At 27.2% G+C, this 15,150-nt stretch overlaps 1 protein-coding gene across 1 annotated transcript in view; it reads right to left on the reverse strand.

The window, feature by feature from the left end:
• LOC117170664 overlaps positions 1–15,150 on the reverse strand; it is a 245,866-nt gene that overhangs the window by 35,201 nt on the left and 195,515 nt on the right. Inside the window, exons 2-5 of the mRNA XM_033357592.1 lie at positions 6,204–6,596; positions 5,954–6,094; positions 1,929–2,145; positions 1,723–1,848 (exon numbers count right to left, since the gene is read on the reverse strand). Of these exons, the coding sequence (XP_033213483.1) occupies positions 1,723–1,848; positions 1,929–2,145; positions 5,954–6,094; positions 6,204–6,596 (877 nt within the window). The remainder of the gene's footprint in view (positions 1–1,722; positions 1,849–1,928; positions 2,146–5,953; positions 6,095–6,203; positions 6,597–15,150) is intronic.

Below are 15,150 nucleotides of genomic sequence, written 5' to 3' on the forward strand. Positions count from 1 at the left end.
GGGGTGTTCAATTCCTGACGATACATTCCGAGAAAGTTTGCGAATTTTCCCGAAAGATGACTCTTTTCCCCTACGATACCAATTTGAGCTTAAATGTGAACTGAATTAATAGAACCCTAGTTCAAATTTAATTTTTTTTTTGTCAAGATTCATACGTTTGGTTTTGGTTGAGATATTAACTATTACATGTTTCGTTCATAATTAATTATTGTGTTGAAAAACCAACTACTTGTTTTAAAGTTGAAATACTCTCTCAAAACATTCTTTTTTTTTAAAGATTTTTTTAGTTGAAAATCTAACTATTTGATAGTAGATTAATTCTTTTTGTTAAAAATTCCATTGTTTTTTAGAAAAATCGTCTTTTTGGTTTGTAAATTCAATAATTTGATAGAAAACTAATTAACTTTGTTTAAAAATGCAACGACTGTGGTAGAAAATTGAATGAACTGATAAAAAAATTAACTATTTATTTGAAAATTTAAATATTTTATTCAAAATTCGCTTGTTAGTGTAAAATTATTTTTCTCTGTAAATATAAATATCCCATTATTGGTTGAAAAGTCAACTACTGGACAGAAAATTCATGTATTTTTTGGAGAATTCATTATTTTGGTGGAGGATTGGTCCATTTGTTAAAAAAATCGTATTTCTTAGTTGAAATCCACTTGTTAAAATCTCGTTCTTTTTTGTTAAAAATTAATTTTTCAAATTGTAAATTTACCGGTTCCAGTTTTTGTAGAAAATTTCCCCTTTTTAGTGGAAAATTCAATTAATAAGTTAAAAATTCAGATTTCTTAATTGAAAATTAAAATTCATGTTGAAAATTCTTCTTTTTCTATTTAGAAGTCAACTGTTTTCTTGAAAATTCGCTTTTTTTCATTGAATTCAACTTGTCCATAATTCATTTTTTTTAACATAATTTTTTTAAATGAACAATGAACTATTACATTTTTGGTTGACAATTTATCTTTTTTAGATGAAAACACAACTGTTTTGTTAAAGTCTTCTTTTTGTCAAAAATTGAACTGTTTTGTTAAAAAGTTGTCCTTTTTTAGTAAAAATTAATCTTTTCTAATAGAAAGGGCATCTTTCTTGGCTGAAAATTAACTTTATCCTTGAAAATTCAACTACCTTCTAAAAATTCGTCTTTTTGGCTTGAAAACTGAAATAGTTGATTGAAAATGCAAAAACTTAGTTCTTTGTTGATACTATTGGTCCTTAATGTATCGACATGGATTTGAATTTTATTTTTTTATCCCAGAAGTCTTACATGTAAGGAAACCGTTCTGACATCCCTCCTGTAAGACACTTTGTGACGTTAGGGCAGACCATCACCCCAACACTTATCAAAGTGTCAAGTAATATGTGAACGCTCCCTTATTTATCTAACGATTTAAAAAAAAACTTATATCTAATTAAACAATTGGTGAAAAGAGGCTGCAATAATGTAAGGCGAAAATTTAATTGACAATAAAAACGAAAAGTATGAAAAAAAGAGTGTGACAAAATATAAATTAATTAAGTCTTACAATTGTAAAATAATTTGTCAGTTTTTTAATACTTTCGCACAAACAAGATCCTCCTAGTTGCTCAGACTTTAATAATTTTTATTTAATTTATTACAGTTCAATAAAAAACACATCGGAAAGCGGGATTTGCTGCAACTGTAGAAATGTTTTAAGTGTCAATTGTTTCAGAAACGAAAGAAATTATTGTACTTACTCTTCGACTGTAGGGCCCTCGGATAATACGTTGGAAAAATCGTGTATCTTCACCAAAGTAATCGCAGTACCAATTCCTCTAGCGACGATCCCGGATTCTCCTTCCAAATCAAAATTTTGAAGGTACCTAAAGAAAATTTGCCTCCTGTTAGTAAATAATCAGTTATGATAATAAGACTACCAAAAGAATTGATCGATTGAACTGACCCTATAACGGCGTTTCCACCTAGATCTAAAGCTTTCAGTCCAATTTTTCTCTGAACTTCACCGCTGAGTTTGAAAAATAAAGTTTGTCGAGCTTCGTTTGATGCCCTTGGTGTTCTGATTTTGTCAATCCACTTGTACTCCGGATCGTCACTAACTATTAATTCCTCGACAAATCCGTGAACTACTTGTGCGTGGTACCCGTGTGGTACGTTGGGTGCTAAGATGATTAAAGAAATTTAATTTAATCAATTAAGCTCTGACGCTATTTCAGTAGTTGCAGGGCTCAGAATCACTTCACAGATGAAAAATAGTAATATTAGTAGCAATAGTATTAAGATCAATAGTACTATTTTGATATTTTCTTATCGTTGCATGAAATTTTGTCTAAAACTTTTTTATTCAATTTTTTAGAACAGGCTTGATACAGAATTTTGATTTTAAAATTCCAGGTGTTTTCTAGGGGATTTAAAGGTAACTAAACCAACTACTTCTAAATCTTATGCTGACGATTCCATTAACAAAAAAAATTAGAGACTTGTAAAGGAGGAGAAAAATGTATATCATTAAAGAAGACGAATCGCATAAAATTAAACTAATTAAACTCTGATTTGTAATACCAGGGTTACCAGCGATTCTTGGGAACGAAATTGCCAAGGTCTTTTCTAGGTTTTGCAGGTCAAAAAGTCAAGATTCTTCAGGTCCCTTTTTTACAAAAAATAATGAAATAACCGTTTGTTATAGGCGTAAAAAATGTGCCATTTCGTTTCTTATTGGCCAAAAATTTTTAAAGAAAGCAGAACCATAAATAAACGAATTCTTAATTTTTAGCGAACATAAGTCGTCTTTGAAATCCTTGAAATCTTTTTAAATCTTTGTGAAATCTTGAAATTACTGTGAAATATTTTGGAATTTAAAAAAAAATTTGATAAAATATTTGAAATACTTGAAATCTTTGTGAAATTTTCATGAAATGCTTAAAATATTTGTGAAATCTTTCGCATTCGTTTGAAATATTTTTAATAATTTAAAATCTTTGAAATATTTTGAAATCTGGTATAATATATTTCTGAAATCTTTTGTATTCATTTGACATCATAAAAATATTTTTAATGTGTATAAAATGTCTTGAAATCTGGTTTACTATAACCTGTTCTAAAACCTTTAAAATCGTTGAAGTCTTTTGAAATTTTTGAAATCTTTGGAAATGTTTGAAATCTTCACCAAGTCTTTGCAAAATGTTGTACACGCCTTTTTCAAATCTTTGAAATCCTTAGAATCTTGATGAAATGTTCAAAATCTTTGAAAATTTTTGTAAAATCTTTGAAATCGTTATCAAATCCTTTGAAATATTTTCGAAATTTGTCTTCAATCTTTTCTGTTCGTTGAAGTTATTTAATGATGTGAAATATTAGTGAAATCTTTTCAAATCTTCTAAAATGTTTTGAAACCTTGTGAAATTAGGAATTTTCACTACAATCAGCAGTTAACTTCGCTTTGTTGATTGCTGAGGAGAAAACAAGGGACCAAATGCATGGGATTCTGTTCATTTTTGCCCTATTTAGCTAATACCTTCCTAAAAGCTAATTTCTTCTATATAAGTGTATTTGAAAAATAGTTTTAATTTTTTATTTACTATTTCATGAATTAATAAAATGATAATAATGATTATTAGTTATAAAGATATTACAGAAATAAAATTTTGTTCCACGCATTTGATCTACTGCTTTCCCCTCAGCTTTTAACAAAGTGAAATTAGCTGATGGTTGAAGTGAAAATACCTAATAATGTCAAATCTTCGAAATATTTGTAATTTTTGAAAGCTGATGTACTGTAACCTTTTTTTAAATCTTTGAAATCCTTCAAATTTTTTGAAAGTTTTAAAAGCTTTGTGACATTGTTGTGTAGTATTTGAAATCTGGTGTAGCCGCCTTTTCTAAATCTTTGAAATCCGTAAATTTTTTGTAAAATGTTCAAAATTCTTTTAGATATTTTAAAATCTTTGCAATATTTTGAAACCTCTTAAAATCTTTAGTAATATTTCGTAATCTGGAGCGCACTCAAAACCTGAGTGATGAAACCCTTGAAAAATCGGTGATATGGCCATGGCGCATTCTAATTCTGAAACTGAATTAACTTCGAAATTTTCAACTAACAATTTTTATAATTTGTAACTTGCATATACAAAAAATGTATACTATTAACATTCTATATTAGCGGATACGAAATTAAAAACATATATAATTATTCATTACATTAAATTTTGTTTATTTTAATTTATAAAATAATTGGTAAAGTCTACAAAAAATGCCTAAAATCTCTTTATTTATTCTGTAATGAGTATTTAATTATATGTTGATAAATAAAAAACTTTTCAGTAGAAAGATTTTGTCTAAAAGAGGTGTTTCTTTCATAATGGACTAAAATATTTTAATTGCTTTTCGCATTTCAATAAAATAACTATTTAAAAATTTTTAAAAATGAATTCAAGTTTCTCGTGAAAAATCCAAGGAGATTTCCAGCTTTTCCCTGAATAATTGCAAACATAAAAAAAATCGTTACAAATTAATTCATACTTTTCTAATTCGAATAAAATTAATCAATCCCTTTCGAACACATAAACTTAATTTTGAAGTGTTTTTAAATCCCAAATTTCTTGAACATACTTTGAATTATTTAATAATAAAATAACCTAAAATTTTACAGACAGATTTAATTATTTCTCAATGAACTTCTAAAATACTTCTTTCTAAAATTTCAAACACAACAACTTGTATTATTTCCAAATGAGACAAGTTTATAGTTCACATGTATTCTGATCTTGAGTTGCATGAATTTAAAAATTTGCTTAATTTAAAGGTTTTTTCAATTTCAGGTTGTCCAGCGATCAGTCAGTTTGAAATTCCCGGGTTTTCCCGGCAGCATTTTTTCTCCAGCCAATTTAAAGATGACTTTTGTAATTTGGCAATTAATTATTTACACGTGATAAACATATCCTAAATCACAGACTGAAGGGATAAATAGTTCTTTTAATGTTAATTATATCATAATAACCCTTTTTCCTCTTAAACAGACTAAAGGCTATTGGTATTCGAGATAAAATGAACCCGGCTTACGTCATTTTATCAATATTTAAGAAGATATTGCGGAAAAAAGGTTCAAATTTCAATATTTTATTAACATTTTACTAAAACACCAATGTTGGAAAAAGTTTTAAATTTTTTGTGTCGAAAGAACTATTTTTTCAAAAATATATGAAATGAGAAACAATTATGTTTGTTTTAAATTTATTCAAAAGATATATTTATTTGATTATTATTATCATTTTCCTAAAGATTCGACGTAAAATGTTTATTGTATTATATTTTATTTAAATTTAAAGAAAGCATTGACATTTGAACTATTTTTACAATATCTTCTTTAAAAATTGACAAAATATCTTTAGTCGAGCTTATTTTGTACAGTAGTAGATTTGTCAAGAAAAAAGTACAGAATTCCCAAATTTTCCTGATTTCCTAGCCATTTAGACAATCTGAATCTGCAATAATTTCTAGGTCTTAGTTTTGCTGCAACTTTAACTTCTCCTAAATGATTTATAATATGAACCACATATTTTCAATACAGAAAACTTTGAATTTTTCCACAGTTTTTAATCAAAGATGGATGCTTTTATTTAGAATTGTTTATATGAATCTGTTGACATTTAAATAATCGAATTTGAAATTATTCGATTTTGGATGTCTCGACTTTAAAATATTCAACAAATAAGTGTAAAAAATAAAATGGTACAATTTTAAAAGACTCTCAGAGAAAGACATACAATCCTTTTGAACTATTGTCCGGTAAATATTTCTGTGCTTTGGCCAAGTAGCGAAAAAGTTCTAGAATGTTTTTAACGGGAAAGCGAAGAAATAGTGGATTTTTTCAGAAAATAGTGGAATCTCTAAAAAATTGTGCCAGATAGTGTAAATAGTGGTGTGAAACCAAGCCCAATAATTAAAAAGTAAGTAATTGTTCCTTTGACTTACAGTAAAAAAATTGCACTCCGCACGAAGACTGCCGAAATTTATTAAAATCTAAGAACAACTCGACCTTAACAATAATATTTACTTCTCCACGAATTCCATGCATTGTGTCGAAAACGGGCACCCAACCAGTCATTACTGATCCTGAAATATGCAAAAAATGTAATTTCAAGAAAATATTTGTTTATTTAAATAATAGTTCCTAGCAAACTAAATTTTAATTATCTGAATTAGTTTTCGCAAGTAGCCAAACCTGCTTGAGAACCAACGCTGGAATTCATTGTTGCTTCTAAAGTCCACATATTTTTCACAGGAGGTGGAACTCCAGGCAAAAGCAGGGGATTTAAATTTAAGTATACTTTGCCAATTGCATCATTTGCGGAATAAGTATCATGATCCATCAACCTAATTTGTAGAGGTTCATCTTGTAATTCAGAGTCGTCAACTTCGAACCGATACCATTCCGAATTCCACTGAGGATTGAGTGTTTTTCGACAAACGTCGGTTTTGTAAGTTGTATTGCCAAATTTTATTTCGACGTAGGCATCAGTTGTGTCACTTGAGCGATCCATAACAGGGAGATTCCTCCCTGCTAGAATTTTTACTTTGATTTTTCCTGGCATTATATCTATCGTAGAATTAGTACCTACAAAAACATGTATATATAGCTTTGCAAATGTGGCATTAATTAACGTGATTTTTAGCGCAAATTCAATGTTTCGGAAAGACCTCGGGAAGGTGTTGATTCCTAATTTTGGGGCTGCCCATAAACTACCACATGCCTCTTTAAGATTCGATAATTAATCTTAAGAGAACAAAGATAAAAGGGTTTCTAACATATGTACGCGTTCACGCTACAATGAAAATCGCATTGCAATTTGTAAAAAAATTGAGCCTTTTTCCGTGATGCTATACTGCCTGCCTTGATAATATAAGGTAGTTCAAAGAAATTAAAGGTGTAATAATTAAAGGCATGCGTTAACATAGTAGCCCAAAGGGCTCAAAAGGCCACGTAAAAAAGAATTAAATTTAAGGGAATTTCCATGTTTTAAAATTTCTTGCCAATGTAAAAAATAAAAGTTGTGATCGAAAAAATACTGTAGAAAAATTGGCATGCATCCTCCGTTGGTTCTGATGAGGAACATTTCTGGGAAATTGTGTAAAAATTTACAACAGATTTTACCGTGATCTTAAACTATACCAAATAAAGCTAAATGTAATTTTTATGATGAAATAATTATCTACTGCAAAGGCATACATATTAAATAAGTCCTTAATTAATAAGTCATTAATTTTTTTTTTTACATTTTTGTACACGAGGATCACTTTCTTTAGATTATAAAGACACACACACATATCATTGAATTGTATTGATATGCGTATGATTTCATCATAGTATATTATAAAGCTCATTATACAATATGAATACAAATAGATTTTTTGTGCTCATTTATTGATATGAAAAAGAATTATTATTATAATTCCTTTTAACTAATCTTCTGCTTTTTGTGTTGTATTTTATACTTAATTATTATTTTTTAACTATTAACATTAATATTATTAATAATTAATATTAACATTAAAGATTAATTTAACCAATTTCAAATTTCAAATGGTATGAGGTGAGATTAAATTTAAAAATATTTTTGATATGAAAAAAAATTGGTTTCTTCTTTTTCCTTCACCTGTTTACTTGAAATGATTAATTATTGCCCTTATTGAGGGTCAAACATTGAAAAATTTGAGAAATACTGAAATGTTTGGCATTTTTTATTATATTTTAAAATAGTTTTAATGAATTTAGGTACAAAATAATATCGTATTTTTAAAGAGGTGATTTCCTTGAAAAATGTGTGCCTAATATGTGTTCAATACGTTCAAAGCTTGTCCAATAGTACTCTGCCAGTAAGTGGCAGTTTGTTTTTTTCTAAATTTGTTTATTTTCTGATGAAGGAACATGCATGTGGGGTTTTTTAGCTTAAAATAATATTTCTTAATCAAATACAAAGTGACATGCAAGAAAAAGTCATGGAAAAACTCTTTTTTTTTTATTTACACAATTTTTTATTATTGGCCGAAGCCACATGTATGCCATTTTTCCACCAACTTAAAACACTATTTCATAACGAAATCCAAAATGGCATGCAAAATAAAGTCACGGAAAATTGTAGAAAATTTTTTGCAACATTTTTTGTGCATTCCTCTATTTTGCAACATACTGGCTTACATGCCAATTTTTGCAAATATCAATAAATTATTAAAATTATGTATCATAAAAATGGCATGCAATTTAAAATTACGGAAAATCTGTTGTACATATTTACACAATTTCCCAGAAACTTTCTTCGTCTAAACCAACAAGTAGTGCATGCCAATTTTTCTACAGTATTTTTTCGATGAAAACTTTTATTTTTTACATTCGCAAGATATTTCAAAACACGGAAATTGTCTTAAATTTCATTATTTTTTACGGTACCATTTTAGCCCTTTGGGCTACTACATTACCGCATGCATTTAATTATTACACCCTTAATTTGTTTGAACTACCTTATATTATCAAGGTGGGCAGTATAACATCACGGAAAAATGTTAAATTTTTTCACAAAATGGAATGCGATTTTCATTGTAGCGTGAACGCGTACATGTTACAAACCCTTTTATCTTTGTTCTCTTAGGGTTACTTCTCGATCCTCAAAAAGGCATGCGGTATAAAATGTATACGCTTTAAGTTTGATATATTTCCAATTATTAAACGTTTAATTTAGAAAATTTCCAATCGAACATTTTGACTTCGAAATTTTGCCCGTATTAATTTAAAATTTTTTCTTAAGGAGCAACATGCACAGCTTGTAGGTCATAATATCTGAAAAAAGTTGTAAATATGTTCTTATAAAATACAAAAATAAGTAGAGAAGATGACTTATTTCAACAGAATTTTATAATACTACATATATTTTGCATCTTAGTCTAAATTTATGTTAAATTAAAAAAAAAAAACATCACATTTCTCATTGTAGCAACAACAAATTTGGTAAAAACATAACCTATACTATTTTCAATACGAATGAATTGAATGAACAAAAAATACTTTTTCACTACAAGAGTCATAATTATGCTTTAAAAAATTTCCATAACACCTTTTGACTTATATAAATTTAATTAAATAGGATTAGTGAAGTTTTCATCGTTTTCATTTACACGACAAAATCATGGTTACATTTAGCAACTGAATGGAATTTGGAAGGAATTTGTATATTTTTTTTTATTATTATTTTGGTACCCTGTTTGGTGGTATTGAAAATATTTAATGAATTGGTTTCCCACCAAACTGGCGTTCTCATGCAACTTTGCCAAATTGCACTTCAATTTTCGTCAATAAGTTGATTTAAGCCACTTCAAAATTAAGGATTACACATTAATCGATAGTGAATTTTCAGTTGATAACTTGTTTTAACTTTAAGAAAGACTCTTCTACTCCTTCATAATTTTTCTGATTAAATATCTTGCAATTCTGAATAGAAATCTCTGATTGCCGATTTCTGATACTTTTCTCATGAATTCTGACTTACTCCAGGTTTCTGTCAAGAAACGTAATAAAAGTCAAAATTGAACTGATAGGATTCATTGCAAGTTAGATTGTTCAAATCTTGAGTACTTTAAAATAGTTAGAAGTCTAAAGGCTTTCAATAACATAGGACACTTGTAAATTTAAAATGAACGAACTAAATCAACTGAAACTTGACAACTTAAAGCGTTTGCTTCACAATAAATAACAAGTTAATAAATGAAAACCAAACTAAAATTGGCAAAAATTTCGAAAAGCAAAACAATGCGCGTCAATAAAATTGAAGCACACAGTAGAAAATAGGGCGAATTTTGTCACATAAACAAAAGGAGTTATAGGTTAGGTACGAATTTTAGAAATTCTTCTGTCATCAACATTTTCAACAAACAATGAATCGATTTACACAACCAAAAATATAAAGAAAAAACGAAAAGCGCGATTCACTTTATTAAACAATGTATAGACTATTATACTCGGGAAAAACAATAACTCACCTGTGACATAAGCACGATAATATGCACCAGTGTCGGCGCTAATGCGACTAACTTATTATCGATAAACGTGGTTCTATTTTTAATGACAAATGGTTTCAGTTTTTTGGACCACGTTTCACGTATAAAGTACTTCGCTCATGTAAGCTTATATTTAAACGTAGAAAACTGTAGATACGAATATTTGCCAGCGCAAACATAAGAGAGACATGTGTGCAGCATGGTTCCACTCCACAGTGTATACACCACATGCCTGTCCTATTTTTAGAATGTCGATTAATTTCAATTTTTAGTGTAATAATTGTTCTAAATAGTTTAAATATTTCAAAATATAGTATTAATAGTAACATTGGACTGTTATTTTTTATTGTAATTGTAATTATATAAATAATAAAAAATAATGTCGGTAACTTCTGCTGTCGATAAAAAAAGAGGTTATATTTATCAGCTGGGCAGCTGTTAGAATGTTAGATCCATCAAAGATTGGGCTTGCATATATATATTGCTTTTAGTTCGGCCGCATACTTGTAGAGGCGCGATATGTACCGATTGGTTTCTCCACATACTTGTAGAGGCGCGACAGGCAACCATATATTCGGTCGCGCCAAATTATAGTGCATTTGAAATCCAAAATGGTAATCTTCTAATTTTACTTTATAAGTGAATGGAAAAATAATTTTAATTGAGTAGAAAAGGTCTTAAAGGAATTCGAAAATTCTAAAGACTTTTTGAAATCAAAATTATACCCAAAATGTAGCAAAGATATTAGTGTAAAATAGTAATAACAAATTCGAATTAAAAAGTTTATTTTTTATTTCAGTTATAATTTTTTTGGAAATTAGTAGAAAAGTGAATTTGAAGATGCAGTAAAGTTTTATTTAAATTTAAATAAACTAAAAAAAACTGTCTGGTTAAATCAACCAGAATTCTGGTTGAATATGTCCTTACTATTTTTTTCTGGTTAAACAAATAAAAATTCTGAAAAGAAATTTCCTTATAGAAACTTATAAACAAATTTTTTCTTAAATTTCCTTATAGACCTAGACAAATGTCTTCTAAAATGTTGCATTTTTTAAATACTTGTGAATTTAGTGGTATATGAGTTTTTTAACAGCTGTAAAGTGTAAGAAGCATTTTCGAAAGTCCAAGGAAATTACGGCTTGCTTCTACAGTTTAGCTAAGGCCATGTTATAAATATGAACCATTTTTTTAAATTGAAATAAGAAGTAACTCAATCTTACAAAATGCCATTTTCCCTGCTCCAGAAATCTAACTTTAAGAAAAAATGTAAGTTTGCTTAACTTGTTTTATTAGCATTTAATACTAAAATTGCCACATTTTTCGTCTTTTTGTTGTTTTAATATCTGAGCTAATTACATTTTTTAAACTGCAATCATAAAAAATAATATAAACCAATGCCATAAATTCATAGAATGACTTGTTTAACTGTTTACGTATTTAATTTCATTCAAAATTTTGGATTTTCCTAAAATAATTATTTTAAATTCTTTCCTTTAATAAAAAACTTGTTTTTTTAAATTAGTTCGTGAATAAACTTATTTTCTAATAATTCAAATATATTATCAACTTTCAGTTTCTTTTATAAAATTTTAAAGGCGTATGCATTATAAATTAATTACCTCATTAAGAAAAAAGGTTTTTTAAAGAAAAATAACAACCATCATGCAAAAAACCCCACTTTTTTATTTGAAAAACATATTAACAATGTTTATTTTTTGCATAATTAAAAAGAAGTTTGGAAGGAATTTCATATTTGAATAAAATTATGAATCGAACCAATAAATACATGATCTGGCACTTTTTTGTTAGACTTATTTTTTTCAAAAATTGTATACTCCTTTTCAAAGATCTTTATTGAAAACCGAAGTTTAATTCCGCTCTATTGTATTATTCACAACTTTCGTCTAACTGCAATTCATAACACAGTAGACAATTAGACATAATGTAAAAATTACAATGAACATATCAAGTCAAAACTGTCATCTAGGTATTTGAAGTTAAAGTGAATATTCATTTCTGACAATATTAAAACTTTCAATTTAATATTGAGTTTATTAAATTAAAAAGGAAGATATTTTTAAATTATTTACGCCGAGCGTTATAATGCTTAAAGCATCTTGTTCTTCAAAAATCAATATATTCCAATCACGATTTTTTTCTTACTTCTTAAATCTTGTAAACAGAACAAATGTTTTCATGTAATAAATAAGTGACGAAATTTTGTTATCAAATATTTTTTTTTTAATGTGATAAGCCGTGATTATTTCTGCCGTTTTGGAGAAAAAAGTTACTCTCTAAAGTTTGACGTAAGGATCATTTCCGCGTTGCAGCGTTTACGTAAAGAAGACTCACGTCAAAACGAAGATAGTGAATTTCTTCACGCAAACAGAAGATTTGGCTTAACCCATTTTTTCCTCTCGACGGATTGTTCACCTTGGCGCACGGGGTATTTCCTAAATTAATTTTTTTACTTAAAGAAATGTCGTGTCTACTAAAATGTAATATTTTTTTCTCGATGATTCAAATTTACAAAAAAGGTTTATAAGTATAAAATTAAAAATGTAAATCATTGAAAAAATTCTGAATTTAAGAATAAAATCCTAAACAATTTAAAAGTTTAACATTGGAATTTAATTTGGTTTTGAATATAAGGTTTTAATATCGTAAAATTGACAACTGTAAGCCTTCTAACTTGATTAGACTTAAATTAATGGCCTTCAAAATCTGATAATACCCAAATACAAACATTTAAAATCCTGCACTTCAATTTTCAATTTAAAACTTTCAAAATTAAATAATTTAAATTTATCAGTTTATACTTGAGACATATTCAAAATTTAAAAAATAATAATTCTTTTATTTTTAATTTATTAACTCTATGAAAAAATTTCAAATAATACAATTTTTGAAATTTCTGTTTATAAAATTACTCAATTTGAATGTTTTAAATTGAAAATATATTAAAACCTTTTAATTTAAAGTTCCTGTCCTTATAAAAAGTTTTCGATTTCAAAGTCTTTACATTTATTCCCATTTTTCACGAGGTTTGACATCGAATAATCTGCTTATTGCAGCTTTAAATTATTTATATCTTAAAGCTGATAAAAATGTATTGCCGAATCATAAGTAATTTCATTTAAAACGTTTAAAATTAAATAATTTGAATTGACAGGTTATACTCGAAGCATATTCGAAATTTTACAAATACTGAGATTTTTAATTTTAAATTTATAAACTAGTTTCTTTTAATAATTATTATTGTATTTTTACGCTTCTAAAAGAAAATAATTACACTGTAATTTTAATTGTTTTCATTTCAAATTTCTCTCATTTAAAACCTTTTAATTTCAAAGTCTTTGGAGTTATAATCCAATTTTTGAAACTAAATAATTTTGAAGGGAATAATTATTTAATTGCTAATATACTTCTAATTTGAAATAAAATTGTGGGATAATAAAGTATTTCCATGCAAAATAGTTATGCTGAAGTTTAAACGCTTCCTTTTATATTTTGACATTGTCGACTTCTGAAAAGTTTCAAACCAAAAACTTTCGAACTATGAGTCCTAATTACTTTCCTGAGTTTTTTTTTTGTTGAATTTAACTAATTATTATAAAAATAAGGGATTTTTTTTTAATTTCTCCAGCTTATTTTAATGCTCTCCATTGTTGAAGCCAAGAAAAAATTAGTCATTTTTCAATTAAAATTTACACTCTATGAATAATATTACTTTGTTGTTTAAAAAAAAGCGGTAGAAATTCTACTAAATGAAACTATACGTTTCAAGACATTAAAAGTTTTAAATGATAAACATATTTAGTTGAAATTTAAAATAATTAATTTTTTAAATAAATATGACCGTACAGCGTTCTCGCATGTATAATTAGCGATTTGGAGTTTTTAGATGTAGAGTTAAATGTTATAGGAATACCGTCTACCTCACGATTATTAATTTAAGTAAATAATAATTCGTAAATTTCTATGTTTGTGTAAATAATTATGAATTAAATAAATTATAATGAAACGATAAAATTATATCATAAAATTATTTTTTATTTTATTTTTTATATAATATTTTATAGAAATTTATGTATATTACTATGTATGTAAATTATGTCCCGATTTTTTAAATTGAGAACCCCATAATTTCAAAATTGAAAAAATGTATTTTCGGATTTTACTCGAGTGGTTGATCAGAATATATAAATATTTTGCCTTACATTTCTCAATTTAAACTAAAAGGTCAGAAATTATTGGAAAGTTTTAAAAACATTTATCTCTTAATATATTTATTTATAACTATTATTAGTTTATAACTATTTATTGTCGTGGGCACATTCTCACCGTGCGCTGTGCCTGTCGCTCCCAAGTTTGAGCGCGCCTGGGGCGCGCGTCTTTTGATTCCCGCGATTCGCGCTCAGATATTTATTCTTTGCATTTAGAATGCTTGAATGAAACTTTATCAAAAACATCTCTTTATATTGCAGTATTTATATGCGTGTTCATATTCTGATTTTTTTGCCTAAATAAGTATAGTTAAAGATCAAGTTTCTCAAAGTTCTGTAGGCTTTGAGGTACACAATATTATCGTGACATTCGCGCTGAGCACTCGTTTTTTGACAGACAGTTGTAAATTTATATTTTCTGAACCACCTTAAAATGAACTTAAAAAATACAATCCTTTTTTTATATATTTTTCTCTATCTCGCGTTGTTATGCTAATTATAGGATTTTGGTTTTCATATTATTTTTTATACATGTATAAAGCTTGCTTTTTAAGCTTTTTAAGGATTTTAAATATTTCAGGGTATTTTTTAAATTTCAAGGAACTTTCAAAAGCTTTGAAAAATTTAAAAGATTTCAAAAGATTTTTAAGGATTTTAAATATTTGAGCATATTTTTAAAAATGTCTAGGAATTTTCAACTGATTTTCATAATTTAAGGGAATTTCAAAGAATTAAACCAATTTTAAAAGGGTTATTTAAAAAAATTTTAATACTTTATAAATTTTAAAAAAAATGAAGTTGTAGGTGTTTCAAAAGATTTTAAAGAATTTGAAAATTTGTAGAGAATTTAAAAAAATTGCACGGAATTTTCAATTGATTACAGTAATTTAATATGAC

Source organism: Belonocnema kinseyi, chromosome 4, assembly GCF_010883055.1.
Source record: "Belonocnema kinseyi isolate 2016_QV_RU_SX_M_011 chromosome 4, B_treatae_v1, whole genome shotgun sequence".
In the NCBI taxonomy this organism is placed as follows: Eukaryota; Metazoa; Arthropoda; class Insecta; order Hymenoptera; family Cynipidae; genus Belonocnema; species Belonocnema kinseyi.